The sequence below is a fragment of the Hyla sarda genome, chromosome 4 (assembly GCF_029499605.1).
Source record: "Hyla sarda isolate aHylSar1 chromosome 4, aHylSar1.hap1, whole genome shotgun sequence".
NCBI lineage: Eukaryota > Metazoa > Chordata > Amphibia > Anura > Hylidae > Hyla > Hyla sarda.
This window is the reverse complement of record NC_079192.1, coordinates 267,552,499-267,574,409: the sequence shown is the minus strand read 5'-3', so window position 1 is coordinate 267,574,409 and position 21,911 is coordinate 267,552,499. Positions and strand designations below refer to the sequence as shown.

The 21,911-nt window shown below is 43.8% G+C and overlaps 1 protein-coding gene across 3 annotated transcripts in view; it reads right to left on the bottom strand.

Moving 5' to 3' along the window:
* ZFC3H1 (zinc finger C3H1-type containing) overlaps window positions 1–21,911 on the bottom strand; it is a 101,533-nt gene that overhangs the window by 59,917 nt on the left and 19,705 nt on the right. For 2 of the 3 annotated variants that reach the window (XM_056574115.1, XM_056574117.1), the window contains exons 8-15: window positions 20,592–20,795; window positions 18,403–18,561; window positions 16,750–16,884; window positions 15,301–15,419; window positions 15,062–15,205; window positions 11,760–11,934; window positions 9,844–9,975; window positions 2,509–3,063 (exon numbers count right to left, since the gene is read on the bottom strand). In XM_056574115.1, the coding sequence (XP_056430090.1) occupies window positions 2,509–3,063; window positions 9,844–9,975; window positions 11,760–11,934; window positions 15,062–15,205; window positions 15,301–15,419; window positions 16,750–16,884; window positions 18,403–18,561; window positions 20,592–20,795 (1,623 nt within the window). The remainder of the gene's footprint in view (window positions 1–2,508; window positions 3,064–9,843; window positions 9,976–11,759; window positions 11,935–15,061; window positions 15,206–15,300; window positions 15,420–16,749; window positions 16,885–18,402; window positions 18,562–20,591; window positions 20,796–21,911) is intronic. The other variant, XM_056574116.1, reaches the window with a different exon arrangement.

The following is a 21,911-nucleotide window of genomic DNA, read 5'->3' as shown; positions in this document are numbered from 1 at the left end:
CAGGTTGCAGTGTGAAAACTGCGTTCGGAACATTTAGTTCCACGCTGGACAGTGTTTAAAGACCACGCTAATATTCATTATTGCTTTTTTGGTTTTTCCTACTCACCTTTTAAGTACCATTTTTTTTTTCTTTACATCCACAGACCCTTATGGGTGCTTGTTTTTTGCCCGATCAATTATACTGCAATTTAGCAACTTTTGGAATGTTTGGTTTTGAAACAGTACACTATGTTATAAATTATACTCTTTACTGTAGGTCAATGTGATTCAAACAATACCCAAGATATATAGTTTTTCTATTGCTGTATTACAAAAAAAAAGTCACTTATATGCATATTCATTATTCCTCACTAACTTTTTTCAGGTAGAACAAAAAAAGATTTAAGCCAGAACTGAAAAAATTTATTTTTTATGCTTACCATAAAATCTCTTTCTTGGAGGATCCATTGGGGGACAGAGACCGTGGGTATATCTTGCTGCCACTAGGCATACAAAAAGAAAGTCAGCCCCTCCTGGAAGGATACACCCCGCGGAAAGCAACTGAGAAAGAAACCAGCAGGTGTCCGAGGGCATCAGATAAAAAAAAGGAACCGGATAAAACACCCCTCGGGACAAAAACAAATCGAACCTTCTTTTGTATGCCTAGTGTCAGCCTCCTAGTGTCAGCAAGATATACCATGGTCTCTGTGTCCTCCAATGGAACCGACTGAGAAAAATAATTGCTAGGAATAAAAAGAAAACCCCAGAGGTAACCTTAGGAAAAAGGGACTGCTCTGGAAAAAGATGCAGTGTTTGTTTCAAGGAACATAATACCACAATACCTAAACTTAATGGTCAAGATGCCAGAAAGAAGCCTTAAAGGGGTACTCCACCCCTAGACATCTTATCCCCTATCCAAAGGATAGGGGATAAGATATCAGATCGCCACGGTCCCGCTGCTGGGGACCCCCGGGATCCCGAGTTCGCTCTGTGCGTAATGACGGGCGATACGGGGGACGTGGCAGCGTGACGTCATGGCTCCGCCCCTCGTGACATCAAGGCCCGTCCCCTTAATGCAAGTCTATGGGAGAAGCGTGACGACTGCCACGCCCCCTCCCATAGACTTGTATTCAAAGGGGTGGGCCGTGACGTAACGATGCTCCGGCCCCTGTATTACCCGTCATTACGTGCAGAGCGAACTCGCTCTGTGCAGTAATGAGAGTGTGGTGCAGCGGAGATCCCGGGGGTTCCCAGCAGCGGGACCGCAGCGATCTGACATCTTATCCCCTATCCTTTGGATAGGGGATAAGATGTCTAGGGGCGGAGTACCCCTTTAAATGTGCCACTACCACAAAAAAAAACTCTGTTACAATATGCTCGACAACACTGAGATGCCTCACAGCTTCTGGCACAATGCAAATAGAGTGACAAAACCAGAACAGACTTATGGTGACAACCATAAGAGCTATGTTTGGCGAGGGATTAACAAGGTCTATTGCAAAAAGAATACCATCCCCACAGAGAACAGAAATGAGGAAGATGAAATTGTGATCTGATGATGAGAAGCTGCCAATTTCCGGATGGAGAGTTAATCCAATCCAAAAGTATTTTGGCAAATAAGATCAGGTGTATTCATTGGCAAACAGAAAACACAAACAAACTGGGTGTACACTGCATGTATACTGATCTGAAAAAAGGGAAAGCTAACTCCTGAAATGCGTAATCCTATTACTCCTTTATGTTTTTTCTGTTTGTCAACAAATCAACTTTATTTTATTTGTAAAAATACTTTTCGGTTGGGCTAGTTTATCTTCCATCTGGAAACTATCAGCCCCTCACCATCAGTGTTTTCTTCCTCATATCTATTCGCACATTAGGATTGGAATTCCTTTTCCTGGAACCTTGGGCCGGAAGCCGTTTCCACAACTTTGATAACCCCAATAGTGGGTTGATATGCAAGCATTTTACTTGCTCCAGGTGAGCGACACTGCATACAGGCCATACTGCCCCTTTCTTCTTTGATCCCATTATAGGAAACCCGAGTTGCTGAGGTAATTACCAAGGCACCACCCACCAGTCTCTTTTTGGTTCAATACATAGATTCCCACTGTGAAGCATGGTGGTGGCTCACGAATATTTTGGGGTGTGCGAGCCCTAAATGAACTGGAAATCTTGCGAAAATTGGTGGCAAGATGAAAGCAGAATGGTATCAGAAGATACCGGCAGACAATTTGCATCCTTCTGCATAAAAATGTTCTCTAAACTGAAGGTTCTGGAATTTGCATCAAAGTTTCCTGACCTTAATATAATCGAGTCACTTTGGGGACACCTCAAACATGGAAGACCAATGATTAAAGGGCGCTTTACCACCTGCAAGAATTCGTGGCCTCAGACAACTTTTAAAAAAGACTGCACACTGTCACTGATGCTAAAGAAGGCAATATACAGTATAATGAACTAAGTGTATGCAGACATTGAATGGGATCATCTCATTTCACTTTGATAAAAGCATTAATATAATATAATAACCTTCCCAGAGGAGAGTTTAGTTGAAGACACCAGCAGAGTCGAGACCATTGACAGGAGCTGGTTTAAGTTACTAGAGCTGGAATGTAGTCTTCTAACTTCTTCAATATTCAAACCCAAAAAAAGTTCTTGTCCTTCTGTTGCTATCTTGGCAGGTGTGCTAGAAGTTTCTTTGTAGGGAGTAAGCTCAGCATGCTTAAGGTTTGGTTTAGTAAAAGAGTTTGAGTCACGGAATGATTTCCGTCGTTCTTTAACAGAGAAAGACAAATCCTCATCATCCAGCTCATTCTCCTCGGAGTCTAATGTTATTTTATCCTGAGAAAGGTCATGTAATGATGGCTGTGGTAATGTAAATGCTGTCTGCTCCTCTACTACAGGGGGGTGGCATACAACGTGCTCTTTCATTTTTCGAGCTTGCATTTCTTTAAGTTTTTGGATTTTAAGGGCATATTCCTGCTCCAGTTCTTGCAGTCGTTTTTTCTCCCGAGCAATAGCCTCTGCAGACTGTCTCTTTGGGCTCCCAACCAGGCCTGTATCTGATTTAAACATTTTATTTGCCTGACAAGAAAGGGAAAAAAAACAAAAAAACTTTCAATTAATTATATTAAAAATTCACTTTTGCATAATTGTAAATCAACATGAAAATACCCATCCCAGTATAAAGCTTTTGGAGTGAGAGGATGTTACAAACTGCTCCTGACTCCTCAGTGACTGCCTCACAACACCATATCCCTCTCCCTGCGAATGTCAAGTATCCCCTTTATGTTTCTGATTGGCTGAAGGCAAGAAGGGTGGCATGGTTTTATTCATATTGCACAGTTCAGCTAGGTACAGTAGAGATGAGCAAACTTACAGTAAATTTGATTTGTCACGAACTTCTCGGCTCAGCAGTTGATGACTTATCCTGCGTAAATTAGTTCAGCTTTCCGGTGCTCCGGTGGGCTGGAAAAGGTGGATACATTCCTAGGAAAGAGTCTCCTAGGACTGTATCCACCTTTTCCAGCCCACCAGAGCACCTGAAAGCTGAACTAATTTATGTAGGAAAAGTCATCAACTGCCGAGAAGTTCGTGACGAATCGAATTTACTTTAAGTTCGCTCATCTCTACAGTAAAGCTCTCCCCAAATATTTTCCACCAGATTTGCTAACTCTTTCACACAGAACCACGAGCAAAAGTTAAAGGGGTACTCATGTGGAAATTGTTTTTTTTTTTTTAAATCAACTGGTGGCAGAAAGTTAAATAGATTTGTAAATTACTTCTATTAAGAAATCTTAATTCTTCCAGTACGTATTAGCTGCTGAATACTACAGAGGAAATTTTTTTCTTTTTTGAACACAGAGCTCTTCTGAATCACGAGCACAGTGCTCTCTGCTGACATCTCCGTCCATTTTAAGAACTGTCCAGAATAGGAGAAAATCCCCATAGCAAACATATGCTGCTCTGGACAGTTCCTAAAATGGACAGAGATGTCAGCAAAGAGCACTGTGCTTGTGATGTCAGCAGAGAGCACTGTGTTCCAAAAAGGAAAGAATTTCCTCTGTAGTATTCAACAGCTAATAAGTACTGGAAGGATTAAGATTTTTTAATGGAAGTAATTTACAAATCTGTTTAACTTTCTGGCATCAGTTGGTTAAAAAACAGCAGAGCATATAACCTTCTACAATGCAAATGTATATGCTACAGTCCTGGCCATAAATGTTGGCACCCCTGAAATTTTTCTAAAAAATGAAGTATTTCTCACAGAAAAGGATTGCAGTAACACATGTTTTGCTATACACATGTTTATTCCCTTTGTGTGTATTGGAACTAAACCAAAAAAGGAGTAAAAAGGAGGACATAATGTCACACCAAAATGGGCTGGACAAAATTATTGGAACCCTTTAAAAATTGTGGAAAAATAAGGAGATTTTTATGCTTACCGTAAAATCTCTTTCTCGAAGGATCCATTGGGGGACACAGACCATGGGTATATGCTGCTGTCTCTAGGAGGCGTGACACTATGGCAACAGAAAAGTCTGCTCCTCCCAGCAGGGTACACAGGCATCTGAGCTAATCAATCAGTTTTAGTCCCAGAGCAATAGGAGAAGACTGACAGGTCAAGAGAAAAACCACGAACTGTCCGAGAAACCAGAAGAAAAATATAACTGAACACACCCTCAGACAGATAACTGAAATAGGAACACTAGAAAAAGGGTGGGAGCTGTGCCCCCCAATGGATCCTTCAAGAGATTTCACGATAAGCATAAAAATCTCCTCTTTATTGGCTCCATTGGGGGACACAGACCATGGGACGTACCAAGCCGTCCCTTGGGTGGGCAAGGAAATCAGTCAGGTGGACGGCTGGACCATTGCCGCCTGCCACACCTTACGGCCCAGACTAGCATCAGCTGATGCAAAGTTATGAATCTGGTAGAAACTAGCGAAAGTGTGCAAAGACGACCATGTGGCCGCTTTACAGATCTGCAAGGCCGAAGCCTTGTTGCAGAGGGCCCAGGATGCCCCGACAGAACGGGTGGAATGAGCCAAAACCCTGAAGGGTGGGATCTTCCCTTTGCAGCAGTAAGCTTCCGAAATAGCAGATCGGATCCACCGAGAAATGGTGGCCTTAGAAGCAGGTTGTCCTTTATGACGACCTTCCGTAAGAACAAAAAAGGAGTCACACTGCCGAAAGGAAGAAATGACAGAGATAGGTCCGAACAGCACTCACCACATCAAGTTTGTGGAGCAAACGTTCCCTGGGATGAGAAGGGGCTGGACAAAAGGACGGCAGGGCGAGGTCCTCATTGAGGTGAAAGGCCGAAACCACCTTAGGTAAGAAGAACGGACCTGGACGGAAAACAACTTTGTCCTGGTGTACAACCAGGAAGGGAGAACGGCAGGAGAGAGCTGCCAGCTCTGATACTCTCCTAATAGAGGTAATCGCAAAAAGGAACACCACCTTACAGGAAAGGAGGCGAAGAGGAATGTCCCTGAGAGGTTCAAAAGGAGCGCCTTGCAGGGCACCTAAGACCAAATTTAAGTCCCATGGGGGAAAAGGGGACCGATAAGGAGGGGCAGCATGTGCCACTCCCTGAAGAAAGGTCCGGACATGAGAATTGGAAGCCAGAGGATGTTGAAAAAGAATGGAAAGGGACGAAACTTGACCCTTAAGGGAGCTGAGAGCCAACCCTTCAGCCTCAACTGCAAAAAGGAAAAGGAGTTTGGGAAAGCAAAACACGACCGGAGAAAAAGACAGCTTCACACCAACGAAAATTAGACCGCCAGGTACGGTGGTAAATCTTCGCAGAGGAGGGCTTGCGATCCCTGAGCATGGTGTGAATTACTTGGGAAGAGAAACCGTGGGCCCTTAGAACCGCGGTCTCAACCGCCACACCGTCAAATGCAGCAATGGTAAATTGTGGTGGCACAGGGGACCGAGATAGGAGGTCCGGATGAGGTGGGAGGCGCAGCGGTACGTCGTCCAGGAGCCTGACCAAGTCGGCGTACCATGCCCTCCGGGGCTCCCTGGAGCCACGCGAATGGCAGGAACGCCCTCTGCTTTTAGTTTCCTACGGACCCTGGGAAGGAGAGGGAACAGATCGAGTAGGGCAAAGCCAAACCAAGGGATCACCATGGCATCCACGGCTAGAGCCAAGGGGTCCTGGGACTTTGACACAAAGAGAGGAACTTTTTGGTTGTGGCGGGACGCAAAGAGGTCCACGTCTGGAGTGCCCCAGAGGTTGCAGATCTGTGCAAACACCTCTGGATGCAGGGACCACTCGCCGGGGTCGGCTGAGGACAGGCTGAGAAAATCCACTTCCCAGTTGTGCAGTCCCACAATGTAAATCGCTGAGATGGCCGGAACCCTGAGTTCCGCCAAGAGGAGAATTGTGGTTACCTCAGCCATCGCCGCTGAGCTGCGAGTGCTGCCCTGGCGATTAATGTAGGCCACAGTAGTGGAGTTGTCCGACTGGACACGAACAGGGCGGTCCTGAAGAAGGAGCTCCCAATGAAGCAGGCAAAGATAGATTGCCCTCAGTTCCAATATGTTGATGAGGAGAAGGTCTTCTTGGGGGGGGACCAAAGACCCTGAACTGTCCGGTCCCTGAAAACACCTCCCAGGCTGACAGACTGGCATCCGTCGTGAAAACTTGCCAGTGGAGTGGCAGGAAGGAGCGCCCCTGAAGCAGCAGGGGGGAGCGAAGCCACCAAAGAAGGGACTGACGAGACCGTTGAGAGAGAACGATCTTGCGGTAGAGAGACGGTGGAGACCTGTCCCACCAGGAGAGAATCACCAGTTGAAGAGGACGGTAATGAAACTGGGCAAAGGACTCCATGGCCGCCACCATCCGACCCAGGACTTCCATGCAAAAGCGAATGGAAACTGAGGCAGTGTTCCGAAGCAAAAGGACTCCTGACGAGAGTTAGCGCCTTGTCCGGCGGGAGTCGAATGCGGTCCCCGGCCGTGTCGAAGTGGAGCCCTAGGAACTCCAGTGACTGAGAAGGAGAGAAGTTGGACTTGTCTTGATTGACCATCCAACCGAAATGAGACAAGGCCTGGAGGGTGAGGCCAAGACTCTCCAGATTCTGAGCCCTGGTTGGAGCCTTGATCAGGTCGTCGTCCAAGTAAGGGATCACTGAGACACCCTTTGCCCGTAAAAGGACTATCACAAGCGCGAGGACCTTGGTAAAGACCCGCGGAGCAGTGGTCAGACCGAAGGGGAGAGCTACAAACTGAAAATGGCCTTCAGGGACTGCAAAACGGAGGTACCGCTGAAGACCTGGGAAAATTAGAATGTGGAGGAAGGCATCCTTGATGTCCACCAAGGAAAGAAACTCCACTTGATCCATGGATGCCACTACAGAACGGAGAGACTCCATTCGGAAACGGCGGTGTAGAAGATGCTGATTGAGACGCTTGATATCCAAGATTGGGCGTACAGAACCGCCTTTCTTGGGGACCACAAAGAGGTTGGAGTAAAAACCTCAAACTTTCCCTGGGAGAAACCGGGACAATTACTCCCTGGATGAGAAGAGACTGGAGTGCGCCCCGAAATGCTTTTTTTTTAGCAAGGGGGAACGGGGGGCCCGGGAAAGAAAAAAAGTGATCCCTTGGAAGGGAGGCAAATTCGATCTTGTACCCGTTGGCTACCACGTCCCTGACCCAGGAGTCCTGAACGTGCGTGGTCCAGGCATCTCTGAAGATTAAGAGACGACCTCCCACCCAAGAAAAATCCGTGGGTGGAGGGCTTCCCTTCAGGCTGTGGTAGGTTTGCGGGTGCCCGATTTGGCCGCAAAACGGCCAGAACGGTTACCCGATGTCCAGGAGGGATGGGTCTGGAAGGAGGGAGCCTTCTTGTCCCACAAAGGTGCCTGCCTGGACCCTTTATTGGGACCAAAAGTCTGAAAGGACCGGAAAGAGGACGACTTCCGACGGGAACTAGAGCAAGCCTTATTCTGAGGCAATAAGGAACTCTTTCTGCCTGTCGCCTCTGAGATAATCTCATCTAGGTGCTTGCCAAAAAGCCGAAAACCAGCAAAGGGCAGTTCAGTTAGAGACCTCTTGGAGGCGGTATCTGCATCCCAGGCTTTAAGCCACATGGAGTGACGGAGGGCCACCAGGTTGCCTGTGGCAAAGGCAGCACAGCGGGCCGACTGCATGGAAGCAGAACACAGAAAATCTCCAGCATTGGAGAGCTAGGTCAGATAATTCCTCCGGGGGGGATCCTGAAAGAATAACCTGGCAGAGCTGGGAAGACCAGACTGAGAGGGCTTTTGACACCCAGGCAGAAGGGAAGGCAGGAAGTAGTGAGGAACCTGCTGCTTCAAAGGCAAATTTTGTCAAGGTCTCCACCTTCTTGTCCGCTGGATCCTTGAAGGCAGCCGCATCAGCCAATGGCAGGGTAGTCGCCTTAGAGAGGTGGGAGAACGGTGGATCATCAGTTGGGGAGGAATTATTATTATTATTGATGGTTATAGGAAGTGACTGATTTCAGTTATTTTTTCAAAAGGGCGTGCAACCAAATATTAAGTAAAAGGTGAGTTGGGGAGGAATTATTATTATTATTGATGGTTATAGGAAGTGACTGATTTCAGTTATTTTTTCAAAAGGGTGTGCAACCAAATATTAAGTAAAAGGTGCCAATAATTTTGTCCAGCCCATTTTTGGAGTTTGGTGTGACATTTTGTCCAATTTGCTTTTTTTCCTCCTTTTTTGGTTTAGTTCCAATACACACAAAGGGAATAAAGGTGTAAAGCAAAACACTGCAATCCTTTTCTGTGAGAAAAACTTCATTTTCTAGAAAAATTTCAGGGGTGCCAACATTTACGGCCATGACTGTTTATGGTGCCACACTGGGGAGAAAGTGTTGGTGACAAGCTCTTCTTCCACATAAAAGTCAACAAAATAACTCAAACAGGTGTGCTTATCTGCACAGAAAGATAGAAGATTTTCAGAAGAAAAAGACCACCTGGTCCATCTAGTCTGCCCTTGCCTTTTTAGTTTTATCCTAGGCTATATAGATGTAGTGGATAAATCCACAGTAAGTAAATTTATACATGCCTGGGATAAAGCTATATTTACTGGAAGTTTCTTCTAAGCATCTACTACCCTTAGCAATGTCATATTTTTGACATCCGGTCTGATCTTTCCCCTAACTTTCGTTTTCTATTAAAAGCCATTCTCCTCTGAACCCTATTTAACCCTTTAACATTTTTAAGGTTTCAATTACATCCCTTCTTACTTTTATGCTTAAGGGTACGTTCACACGTGCGTATTTTTGCTGCAGATCTGCTGTGATTCGCTGCTGCAGACTTTGCTACCTGTTGACTTCAATGGGCAGCAAAATCTGCTGAAGCAAATCTGAAGCAGAAAATATGCACATGTGAACGCACCCTAAGAGAAACTGTGTCATCAGAAAATTACCATATTTTTTCAAATTTTTCCATTTTACAATCTATATAATAATACTGATATCTTGTCGTTTCCATTCTGGTCTCTGTCTCGCTCTCTTTCTATTGATATCCCTCTCTATTTTTATCTATCTCCATCTATATCTCTATATAATCACTAGACACACCACCATTCACAACAGAGATCATCCTCCCCCTCCCTTAAAACCTCTGAAATTGTAATCAGAAAGTATAAACAGATTAGAGCCAGATAATCAAACATGTTATGTTTTTCTGATCAGTAAAAAATCTATGCAATACATTCTGAGAGCTTCCAACCATTTTGTAGACATTTTATCAACATTTTTTGTAGGCGAGTTCTCCAGAACTGAACATAGCATATCAAATGTAGTCTCCCTCTTAAACTGTCATCTTCTCAGGAACTTGTTTTCAGTATATTGTACTCACTCCCATATTGCTGGGCTCCAACTTTCTTTTCCCTAGTTCCTGACTAGCCAGTGCTTTTGCTCGAGCAAGTTCTTCCCCAAATTTTAGAGAGAGCGTCCTTTTTTCTTCAACTCTGTGCTGTACTTTAGAAATCTAAAAAACAGTTGTGGAGTTGAACAAGTAGTAGCATAAATAATTAATAAAGCTGCTGTTTAGTGGGACTTCCATCCTTACATGGAATGTGTGTTTAAAATAACACAAATGCGTCAGGTGATTTATGCTGAAGAAAGCTGAGCTCTCCGTTAAGCTGGTGTCACAGCATTTTTTGGGAAACTGCCACTGCAGTTTGAGTCCTTATCGGATTCCAAAGGAATGAGAAGTATAAAAGGTAAGACTTCCATTTCTCCTCCTTCTGGATACGCCTCTATCTTTGGCTCAAAAGCTGTAGTGGCAGTTTACTAAGAATACAGCCATGTCTGACAGCGGCCTTAAATAGGTTTTGAAGCTGTACATCTGAGCCAGGGTGCCATTACATACAGTGCTAGCAGCCACAGCTATTGCTTGCAATCTTGATATATACTGGTGGGACCTTGATTTTGCCTCAAACAGTGGCAAATGCAGTTGAAGCCTGCAAGTATTGGCGAACCACAAGCACTATCTGTGGCCACTAGCGCTGCAGTCCACAGTAATACAATGATCTGCAAATAAACTCGGGAACTGCAGCTGTCACTCAATAGTTAAAATCAATCAGTTGCGCTACAAAAATTCACAGGTCAGTCCAGACGTAAAAAGCAGAGTAAGGCAGAGCACACACAGGGAGATATTTTTTACTGATATACACTGTATTTTGCTCTGAATCGCATCATTTTGGGCAGACCCCAGATTACATAAAAATTTACAACTTTTTAAAAGATGTACACAACTCTTGCTAACTATTATTTTTCAAAAGGGCCTATATTAGTAGCTGAATCTATTAAAGGGGAACGTCATCAAAATTTTTTATTTCTCCTATATGCCTGGCTGACAGAATAAAAAAATAAAAAGTGTCATGTAACAGGCATGGGCCCAGCCTGTAGCAAGACAACCGCTCAGAACATCACCGGAGGACAAGGCGGGACATTACTGCAGATGGCGATTTGCTGACCACAGTGTGACGTGTCAAGCATTAAAAGTCAGAAGACTGGGGCCAGGAGATCAATTCCAGCTGCATCAGGGGAATGGCGGAAAGCAAGTCAAAGTTTATTATTTTTATAGCGGCAGGCCAGGCATAAAGGAGATTTATCCCTGGAGTTTCCATTTAAATGCGACTTTTCAAGATTTACCACAACACTATAAAATAGCTTTAGCAACATACTGAGCAAACTCCTTTTGGGAAGTATTTTTATCCATACCATAAATTAGTTCAAATCACAGAAAAGGGAGAAATCATTTCATTATAATTGTTCTGTGTGTCAGTTCCATTTCTGGTTTTGGCTACAAATTTTGGCTACAAATATTGACAAAAATACAAAGTATGAACCCAGCCTTAGGGTTTTGCAAGCACGCACATTTAGTATGCAAAATCTGGGATCTAGCTGGGTCAATACTTCTAACTATCTCCAATTTATATATAGACCTATAGATGGCTTTGGGCAAGTTCACCTGAACTAAATATAAAGAGTACAGTTATAAGTAAGCTAGACATTTGGAGGTGTGAAACATTACAGACTGCATAAAGTTATTATTTTTCTTACTTCAGCAGACAAACTCTGATAAAACCACATGTAATGAGTTTAAGACATAAATTATAAGATATAACAACATTTTCTAAAGTTTCCTTGTTTTAGCTACAACAAATGCTGAGACAATGGCATCACTAAAGTGAATAATTCTATAGTGAAACGGTCATACATGGAAAGCACACCCCACAGACACACTTCCAGTAGAAGCTTGCTTACTTGTTCTTGCAATTTCTTCAGAAAGACCCGATTTGCATTCAGGAACTTCTCAGTTGCTTGCAGCTGTTCTGTCAGCCTGGTGATCTTCAGCTCAGCAGTTTTGATGGATTCTTTTTTCTTTTCTTCTTGTTGTAAGAGATGTTTTAACAGAGATTCATCCTTTAATAGCAACATTCTAAATAAGAAAAAGAAAACCAGTCACTAGAATCAATCTACACTTATTTCTCTAACATGAATAGATTCAATGTTTCCTAAACCATCATAGTAGACTGTGTTAAAAGATACATTATTTTCTCCATTTCTTCAAATGCCCTGCTGACCAATGGACTTGACTCACTTTTGCATACATTTTGCCCCATCTACATAGATGTAAAATGCAGGACTGTGCACTCGAGTTTTCTAAAAAACATATCCCATCATGATCATACATTAAGAGCGCAGGAGACATTTTCTCAGACTATACCCTCCTGCAGACAAAGCTAATCAGTTTTTACACAGACAGTAGGAGCAACAGGAGAAGACGACAGAGGTAGACTAGAAATACATAACAAAACAAGTAAATTACATTGAAAAAAAATAAAATCCGCAAACCACAAGAAATGGACAAAATAACTGGGTGGGAGTTGTGTCTTCCAATGAATTTAACAAAAAAAGGGTTTTTCCCGTGAATACTCTCAATATACTGTTTGCTCTTGTCATTAAAAGGGACACAAAAGACTGGGATGTCCCAAAACTGTCCCCCTGTAAAAGAACAATGAAACAAAAGCTCCTGAGAAGCAGAGACCCCGCAAACTGTAAGCCAAGAAGGAAAATACCTGACTCCAGAATGAGATACACAGCACAAATGGGAATCCTAACTCTTGAATGATAGGACAGTGGATGCAGTCTAGGATATGAAAAGAAATGGACCGATAGAAGTGGGAGAAAAAGAGGAGAAAGCACTAAATAGCTGAACTACTGAAAAGAGCCATTTCTAGAATAGAAAGGACTACAGATGTCCAAAATGTAATAAGCACGGCAGAAAGAAGTGCCAACTGAGACTTTCCTTGGGTAGTGGGGAGGAACCTTAAAGGTGCTACCTGCTAAAGAGAGGCAGGAGAGGGAACTTAATCAAAAATATAAAAGGGAGATGATTGTGTGATGAAACAATGTTAGAAAATACAAATCATGGCAAGGAAAGGAAAGCAGGAGCTGTTCCTTGGTCTATTGTCCTTCTGCAGATGACATGAGAGCTCAAGACTTGTCCCCACAGTCCAGCTGCGGTTGGGAGAAAAACAGATTCTTAGGAAAGTAGGCTGCCTCTGGTAGGCAAATGTTTGGGAACTTGAATGAAGGTCACCATGCCAAATTAGGACAGGACAGTGCCACTGCGGCTAATAATACGCCCTCTGTCTAGATTTGCCTCAAAGTTTGAGAGAAATTAAGTACACTAGAACACATCCCAAAGAACTCCCAGGGCACCCTAGAAGAAGATGAAGGAAACCAAAATCTGGGTCAAACACTTTTTTGTTGAAGAACGCTATCAAGGAAAACAGAAGAACGCTATCAAGGAATGGCGCCAGAATGACCTCTGAACCTACATAGGAACCGGTGTGAAAGAAGGAAAATGAGATGCGAGCCAACCAAATGGAAGAATTAGGTGACTGTGCTAATGCAAGCAGACTGAATAGGAGAATATGCTCTTCCAACAGAGAAGTCCAGGGTACAGAACAGTTCATCAGAAAGACTGAAGAGAAGAGCGTCCACTTGGGTACCTCTGGTACACTGCACAGGGAAGTAGTGGGTTGCTCAAGCAAGGCTGGAGAAAACTGCCCATGGGACAGAGTTGCCTCAAACAGTGGGTGATGGCAGAGCAGTCGTGCAGAACAGACTTAAAGGAAAACTGTCAGATATTTTCTCCAGCACTATCCACAGTACTGGTGGATAGTGCGGGAGACGCTGATTGAACAAGCCCTACCTTACCCGGATCCGCCTGGCCGTTCGCCCGCAATTATAGTTTTATTCTATGTGTATATCTTGCTGTAACTGGCACGGGCGGGGCTTCTGCAGCTAACTGCCACTGACATCAGCACTGCTTATGAATATTCATCCCCCCTCCCTCCAGTTAGGAACGGCGAAGAGAGGAAGAGCTGGAGAGAGGGGGGATGAATATTCATAAGCGGCGCTGACGTCAGTGCCAGCTAACCTGCAGAAGCCCCGCCAGTACCTGTGGATAGTGCGGGAGAAAATATCTGACAGTTTTCCTTTAAGGGGAAGAAATCTGTGGAGCCACGGTAGTGAATATCCAGAAAGGCTGTGTGACTGGAGGGAGTTATGTGACTGGAGGGAGTAAGCTTAAACAAGGGTGAACCTTGCACTGATTGGCACAGAGGTTCTCTTGTCCCATCTGCCTTCTTAGATTAGAGGTTTAACACTGTTCACTCCCTGCTCAGGTTTAACTTGACAAAGAGCAGAAACCTACAGAAATAGCAGGAGAGTCTGCCTCATACAGGCACCAAGCTAAAACTGAATAGCTCAGTGCCTTCGAGAGGTGTATAAGCCTGTGTGGAGGAAGTGAAATGTTTCTAGCAAATAGGTCTCAAAATATGTAAGTTTTTTTGGCACATAAATGACACAAAAGTTGTCCAACAATTATGGACATAAAATTCAACCATGGGATGTTTCACCAGTGCACTCCTAGGTGGAAAAAAACAGCTCTTTCCGGGCCACTTTGTATCAAAAACAGCCCACATTCCTTGGTGCGCACATAGCCTTAGGTTATGGTCACAGGGAGCAGATCTGCTGCAGTAACTCCTGCAAATAAGAATCAGTTCCATGTACCTGGATGCATTGCTTCAACAACAGCTGCTGGGATCAATGCAACCTCATTCAGCTGAGAAAAACTGTCAAATATTTGTGGAAGAAATCTGCAAGGTTAACCAAACAAACCATAAAGACTTTGGTCTTCTGCTGAAAGCTAAAAACGAGCAGAAGGAAATTTGTCTGTATCTTTGAGGAAGATACATGATTGCCATGTTAATACATTAGATCATTGTTTGTGAGATGTAAGCAAAGACTGGTGTGAGCCTGATGCACCAGTACAGTCATTTGAGAGGCAAGAATTTTATGGGGTTTATTCGTCACATTTTGTGCTCTCTGTCAAACATTGTAATACCTATGGTCAATTAATGCATAAACTGAATACAATACTACAGAATCAATTGGGTAGTTACATGTTCTTAAACATCTAAACACATTTCTTATTCAAATATTTACCCAAAATTACAAAAGCTATTGACCACTACTAAATCCTGGCGACTTACTTCTGTTTCATGTGTCTTGATTCAGCCTCAGTCACTTTCAGATCCTTCACAGATCTTCTGCTGCCATCTCCTTCCAGGTCAGAGTTTGTTGGAGATGAACTTACTCTTGATTGGTCTGCTTTCAAAAGTTTTTGCTTTTCTCGGCTAAACAAAAACAAAGAAAAACATACAACTTCAATAACTAATATAAGAGGTAAAACTGAGAAAGCAAAAGACCCCGACGAGCACATCACGGTTACCTGGCAATCTCTTCTCTCAACAGACGATATTCCATTTTTTTGTCATCTGGCAAAGCTTCTGGGGTCCTCATAGGATCATTTTCTTTTTCAGATTTAGAAGGTGCTTTTGGTTTGGACGCCTAGAAAGACAAAAGGAAAATGCTATGGTAACAACAGAAATCATTACTATTTATTGTTCCCATGCTGGTAGAATTTAGGCATATTAATATGAAAAAATGTAACTTAAATGTGGGATATCATAAAGAGGTGTGTCTCAAAAGATTTAGTAGTGTGAGGGGAAAAAGGAGCCATGAATATAAATCATTTTCTGCCGTTATGTAGAAACCATACAGTAACAGAAGACTGCTTCAACTATAGAGGGCCGGGTATTCACCTTAAGTCAATGCAGAAACAGTGTGGCCGCATGCAGCTTAGGGCACAGAAGGACCAAGGGTTCTCCTTTTGCTTTATCAAGTAACCCTCCTAGCACTATATTGTTTATATCCACTATAAATATGTCCATATCACCCTATGAGGATGACCTATGGTAGAGCTGGGCAGTATGACCAAATATGTGTATAACTGTATTTTTGTAACTTATGGCTATTCCACGGTATATAACGGTATTTCTCCCCCCCCCCCCCCCAAATCATGTGACCCGCGAGCGCTGCGCTGTCCCCATCGGGGTACTACTCACGTCACCAGCAAGCACTGCCCTCCTCGTCTTCCTGGTTGTTGCGGGCCACCGGCGCTGACACATACTGTATGCTGTATCCCTATGCCCGAGCTGCAAAAGAAAAACAAAATACACTTTAAACACACCTTCCTACGTCGGCCTCACCCTCTTCCTGGGGAAGGGAACATCGGAGAGCCATCAGCCTATCACTGGCTGCAGCGATATTCCGCCTCGGCCAGTGACAGGCTGAGCCCACTGTCATGTAAGAAGCCGGCCGGCTTCTTACATGACCGTGGGCTCAACCTGTCACCAGCCGAGGCGGAACATCGCTGTGGCCGGTGATAGGCTGATGGCTCTCCGATGTTCCAGACCCCAGGAAGTAGGTCCGTATGACGGGGCAACGTAGGAAGGTGCGTTTAAGTTTATTCTGTTTATCTTTTGCAGCCCGAGCATAGGGATACAGCGTAGGGAAAGTGTTGGTGCCGGTGGCCCGCAACAACCAGGACGACGAGGAGTGCAGCGCTTGCGGGTGATATGTGAGTTTTAATGTTATGGATGATCGGGGGGGGGTTGTGTGTGTGTGTGTGTGTGTGTGTGTGTGTGTGTGTGTGTGTGTGTATATATACACACACACATATATACACACACACATACACACACACACACACACACACATATACACACATATACACACACACACACATATACATACATATATATATATATATATATATATATATATATATATTAATCATACACACACAAACACATACATATTTATAATTATTTCTCACTTCAGCAGTTCTTCTGGCCTCTTTGATCATAGACTCAAGTCCTCCAAAAACACCCACTGGACTGGCCGGCTCAGGATCAGATTCGCTGTCATCAGACGCATTTAAGGTAACAACTACTGACTTGTGCTTTGGAAGCTTTGGAAACAAAAGTACAGAAAGATATGTACACTGCGCTAAAAAATAAAGGGAACACTAAGATAACACATCCTAGATCTAAATGAATGAACTAATCATATGAAATACTTTCGTCTTTACATAGTTGACTATGCTGACAACCAAATCACACAAAAATTATCAAGAGTTTATCAACCCATGGAAAATCAAAGTGGAAAACCACTCTACAGACTGATCCAACTTTGATGCAATGTCCTTAAAACAAGTCAAAATGAGGCTCAGTAGTGTGTGTGGCCTCCACGTGCCCGTATGACCTCCCTACAATGCCTGGGCATGCTCCTGATCAGGTGGCAGTCTGTGGTGCAACGTGGCGTTGGTGGATGGAGCGAGACATGATATCCCAGATGTACTCAATCGGATTCAGGTCTGGGGAATGGGCGGGCCAGTCCATAGCATCAATGCCTTCCTCTTGCAGGAACTGCTGACACACTCAGCCACATGAGGTCTAGTATTGTCTTGCATTAGGAGGAACCCAGGGCCAACCGCACCAGCATATGGTCTGACAAGGGGTCTGAGGATCTCCTCTCGTTACCTAATGGCAGTCAGACCTTTGACAAGCACATGGAGGGCTGTGTGGGCCCCCCAAAGAAATGCCACCCCACACCATTACTGACCCACCGCCAAACCGGTCATGATGGAGGATGGTGCAGGCAGCAGTACGTTCTCCACGGCATCTCCAGACTTTCTCACATCTGTCACATGTGCTCAGTGTGAACCTGCTTTCATCTGTGAAGAGCACAGGGCGCCAGTGGCGAATTTGCCAATCTTGGTGTTCTCTGGCATATGCCAAACATCCTGTACGGTGTTGGGCTGTAAGCACAATCCCCACCTGTGGATGTCGGACCCTCATACCACCCTCATGGAGTCTGTTTCTGACCGTTTGAGTGGACACATGCACATTTGTGGCCTGCTCGAGGTCCTTTTGCAGGGCTCTGGCAGTGCTCCTCCTTCTCCTCTTTGCACAAAGGCAGAGGTAGCTGGTGGCTGTAGTCACCAATCATCCCACACGGAGTGAAGTTCACGCCGGGGTGCTGCTCCAGAGAACGCGAGGGTCCCCAGCGGTGAAAGCCCCATGATCAGGCATCTTATCCCCTATCCTTTGCATTGGGGATAAGATGTTTTTTGCCAGAGTACCCCTTTAAACAGCTAAGACCTTTTCTATAACACTTTCGGAAAGCTACACAATTATTCATGCACCTAAATTTAGTGTGCTCAAATTAGAGAAACTGTGCAAAAAGAAAACATTTTTAATGTACACTCCATGTTAAATGGATGAATGAATCCTTATTCTGGTCTGTGATTAAGTGAGCACCTGAAGAAAATGTATTTCCTTCTTACCATTCAGTAATACAGTATATTATTCATTAAGGCAGCCCTTTACATTCATTTTAGGTAAGATTTAGCTTAACACATTTCAGTTGCAGGCAGGTGTCCAGTTCATGTAAATGAATACAACTAGGTGTAAAGAGAAATGCATACCTTTATTACACGCCTGATTGGTCTCAGAACTCTTACTATCTGAGTGCTTGTTTTGCGATGTGCAGTAGAATTAATATTCGCTGATGACAAAGTAATCCTCGGTACAGGCAAGACATCAATGAGAGGTGGTGATGAAGGTTGGCTGACACTAGTTTGTTCCTAGAAACAAATATATCTGTATTAAAAGGGAGCATATATACAGGTTAGTGGGGTGGCTACTTGGAGGGGACGGTTGAACCCATTCAATTTTACACTCACTCACTAGTTTAACCCCTTAAGGACCGGGGTTTTTTCCGTTTTTGCACTTTTGTTTTTTGCTCCTTGCATTTAAAAAATCATAACTCTTTCAATTTTGCACCTAAAAATCCATGTGATGGCTTATTTTTTGCGCCACCAATTCTACTTTGTAATGACGTCAGTCATTTTGCCCAAAAATCTACGGTGAAACGGAAAAAAAAATAATTGAGAGACAAAATTGAAAAAAAAAAAATGCTGTTTTGTAACACTTGGGGGCTTCCGTTTCTTTGTTTTTTCGGTAAAAATTACACCTTATCTTTATTCTGTAGGTTCATACAATTAAAATGATACCCTACTTATATAGGTTTGATTTTGTCGTACATGCAGGAAAATTAATACGTTTAACTTTTTTATTTTTCCGCGTATGGGGCAGAATGAGGGCTCATTTTTTGCGCCGTGATCTGAGGGTTTTAACGGTACCATTGCATTAAGAGGACTTATTGATCGCTTTATATAAATTTTTCATGATATAAAAAGTGACCAAAAATGAGCTATTTTGGACTTTGGAATTTTTTTGCGCATACGCCATTGACCATGCGGTTTAATTAACGATATATTTTTATAATTCAGACATTTCCACATGCGGCGATTCCATATATGTTTATTTTTATTTACACTGTTTTCTATTTATGGGAAAGGGGGTGAATCAAACTTTTAAAAGGGGAGGGGTTAAAGGGGTATTCCAGGCAAAACCTATATATATATATATATATATATATATATATATATATATATATATATATATATATATATATATATATAGGAAAGTTTAACAGATTTGTAAATTACTTCTATTAAAAAATCTTAATCCTTCCAATAGTTATTAGCTTCTGAAGTTTTCTAACTGCTCAATGATGATGTCACGTCCCGGGAGCTGTGCATGATGGGAGAATATCCCCATATGAACTGCACAGCTCCCGGGACGTGAGTCATCAGAGAGCAGTTAGAAAACAACAACTCAACTTCAGAAGCTAATAACTATTGGAAGGATTAAGATTTTTTAATAGAAGTAATTTACAAATCTGTTTAACTTTCCGGAGCCAGTTGATATATAAAAAAAAAAGTTTGGGCCTGGAATACCCCTATAGGGACCTATAACACTGCACACACTGATCTTTTACATTGATCACTGGTTTCTCATAGGAAACCAGTGATCGATGATTCTGCCGCTTGACTGCTCATGCCTGGATCTCAGGCACTGAGCAGTCATTCGGCAATCGGACAGCGAGGAGGCAGGTAGGGACCCTCCGACTGTCCTGTAAGCTGTTCGGGATGCCGCGATTTCGCCGCGGCTATCCCGAAAAGCCCACTGAGCTAACCGGCACTTTTTACTTTCAATTTTAGCCGCGTGGCTCTGCTTTGAGCGTGCGGCTAAAGGGTTAATAGCGCGCGGCACCGCGATGAGTGCCGCGCACTATTAGCGGCGGGTCCCGGCTTCACTATGACGCCGGGCCCGCCGTGATATGATGCGGGGTCACTGTGGGACCCCGCGTTATATCACGGGAACGGGACCAAGGACGTACTCATACGTCCTTGGTCCTTAAGGGGTTAAAGCAACTCTGCTCCAAAAATCCCCTTACACCAGTTATTAAATAGTTTAGAAGACGCTGATGGGATTCCAATTTGTTATCTGTCTACTGATTTGCATTCCCCTCTGTAAGCCTGCTTACTGAGAATGCTGATGCATAGAGAGGACTGCTAAAGCACAAGAATATAATGGAGAGTACTACTTAGACTTTTTTGTGAGTACACAGCAGGGAATATTTTAGAATCAACATCTCTAAACTATTCACTTATTACAACAGTTTGGGGGGGATGGGGTGCAGAGTGTGGTTCGGAGGTGACAGAGTCCCTTTAACACTTGGGCACAATAATGATCAAATCATTAATACCTCTACTTTGGTAGCCCTTTTGTTAGCTAAAGACTTGAGAAGTTCCTCACGCAGCAGCATTTCCTCTTCCTCCTCTTCATCTGCAAAAGGAGGTTTAGGAGGCTGCTCCGGTTCCTCAGGTGGAAGTGGCGGAGGTGGTAGTAGCACTTCTGGAGAGCTCTTTGAAATGACTGGGTCATACATTGAACCCTCACAACGGGAAGGCTGCAAAAAAAAATAAATAAAAAAAGTACACATTTTACTTGAACTCTTTAGAATATTAATTTGTTAAAGCATTCAGAATCAGCCTTTAAAAAGGTATTTTCTTAGGATCAAAAGTTACCACCTTTTTCACAGAAGAGGTGATAAGTATCAGATTGACAGAGGACTGAATGCTGGGACCACCACTGATCACGAGAAAAGAGGTCCCTTGTCTCCCCATGTAAATGGAGAAGCAGTTAAGCAGGCAAGCATTTGCTTAATTCTCTTACTACTACACTGACCAGAATAAGTAGATTTTTATACTTACTGTAAAATCTCTTTCTCAGAGCTTCTATTGGGGGGGGGGGGGGAAGAGACAGGAACCATGGGTATATGCTACTTGCCTCTAGGAGGCTAACACTAGGTAAAAAAACAAAAGAAAGCTGGCTCCTCCCGGCAGGATATACCCGCCCACTGGCTTTGAGCAACTCAGTTTAGTCCCAAAGCAGAAGGAGAACCAACCAGAAAAAAAAAAAAACAAAAAAAAAAGGCTGAACAAAACCCAGACAAAACAAGGGGACCAACCACAAAAGAAACAACCACACACGACAGTGGCCAAAACTGGCTGGCCACAAACAAACCAAAGGGCAGGTGGTGTGTCCCCCAATAGAAGCTCTGAGAAAGAGATTTTACTTTATGTATAAAAATCTACTTTTCTCGAGCGCTTCATTGGGGGACACAGGAAAAATGGGACATCCCAAAGCAGTGCCTGGGGAGGCAAGACCAACATCCCGGCAAGAAAAGAACTCAGGCGGACGACTGAACTGCCGCCTGCAAAACCCTGCAGCCCAGGCCTGCGTCGGAGGACACAAAGGTATGAACACGGTAAAACTTGGCAATAGTACACAAAGCCGACCAAGTAGACACCTTGCAAACCTGTAGGGCCAAAGCCCCATGGCTGACCGCCCAGGAAGCCCCCACCGCGCGGGTGTGGTTAGCCGGGTGGAAGTTACAGACAAATAGGTCCAAACTGCTCAAACCGATGAAAAGGGGACAGGCAGAAGGAAGGCAAAACCATCTTCTTGTTCAAATCAAAGGAAGTCATAACCTTGGGCTGAAAAGAGAACCACCTTGTCTTGG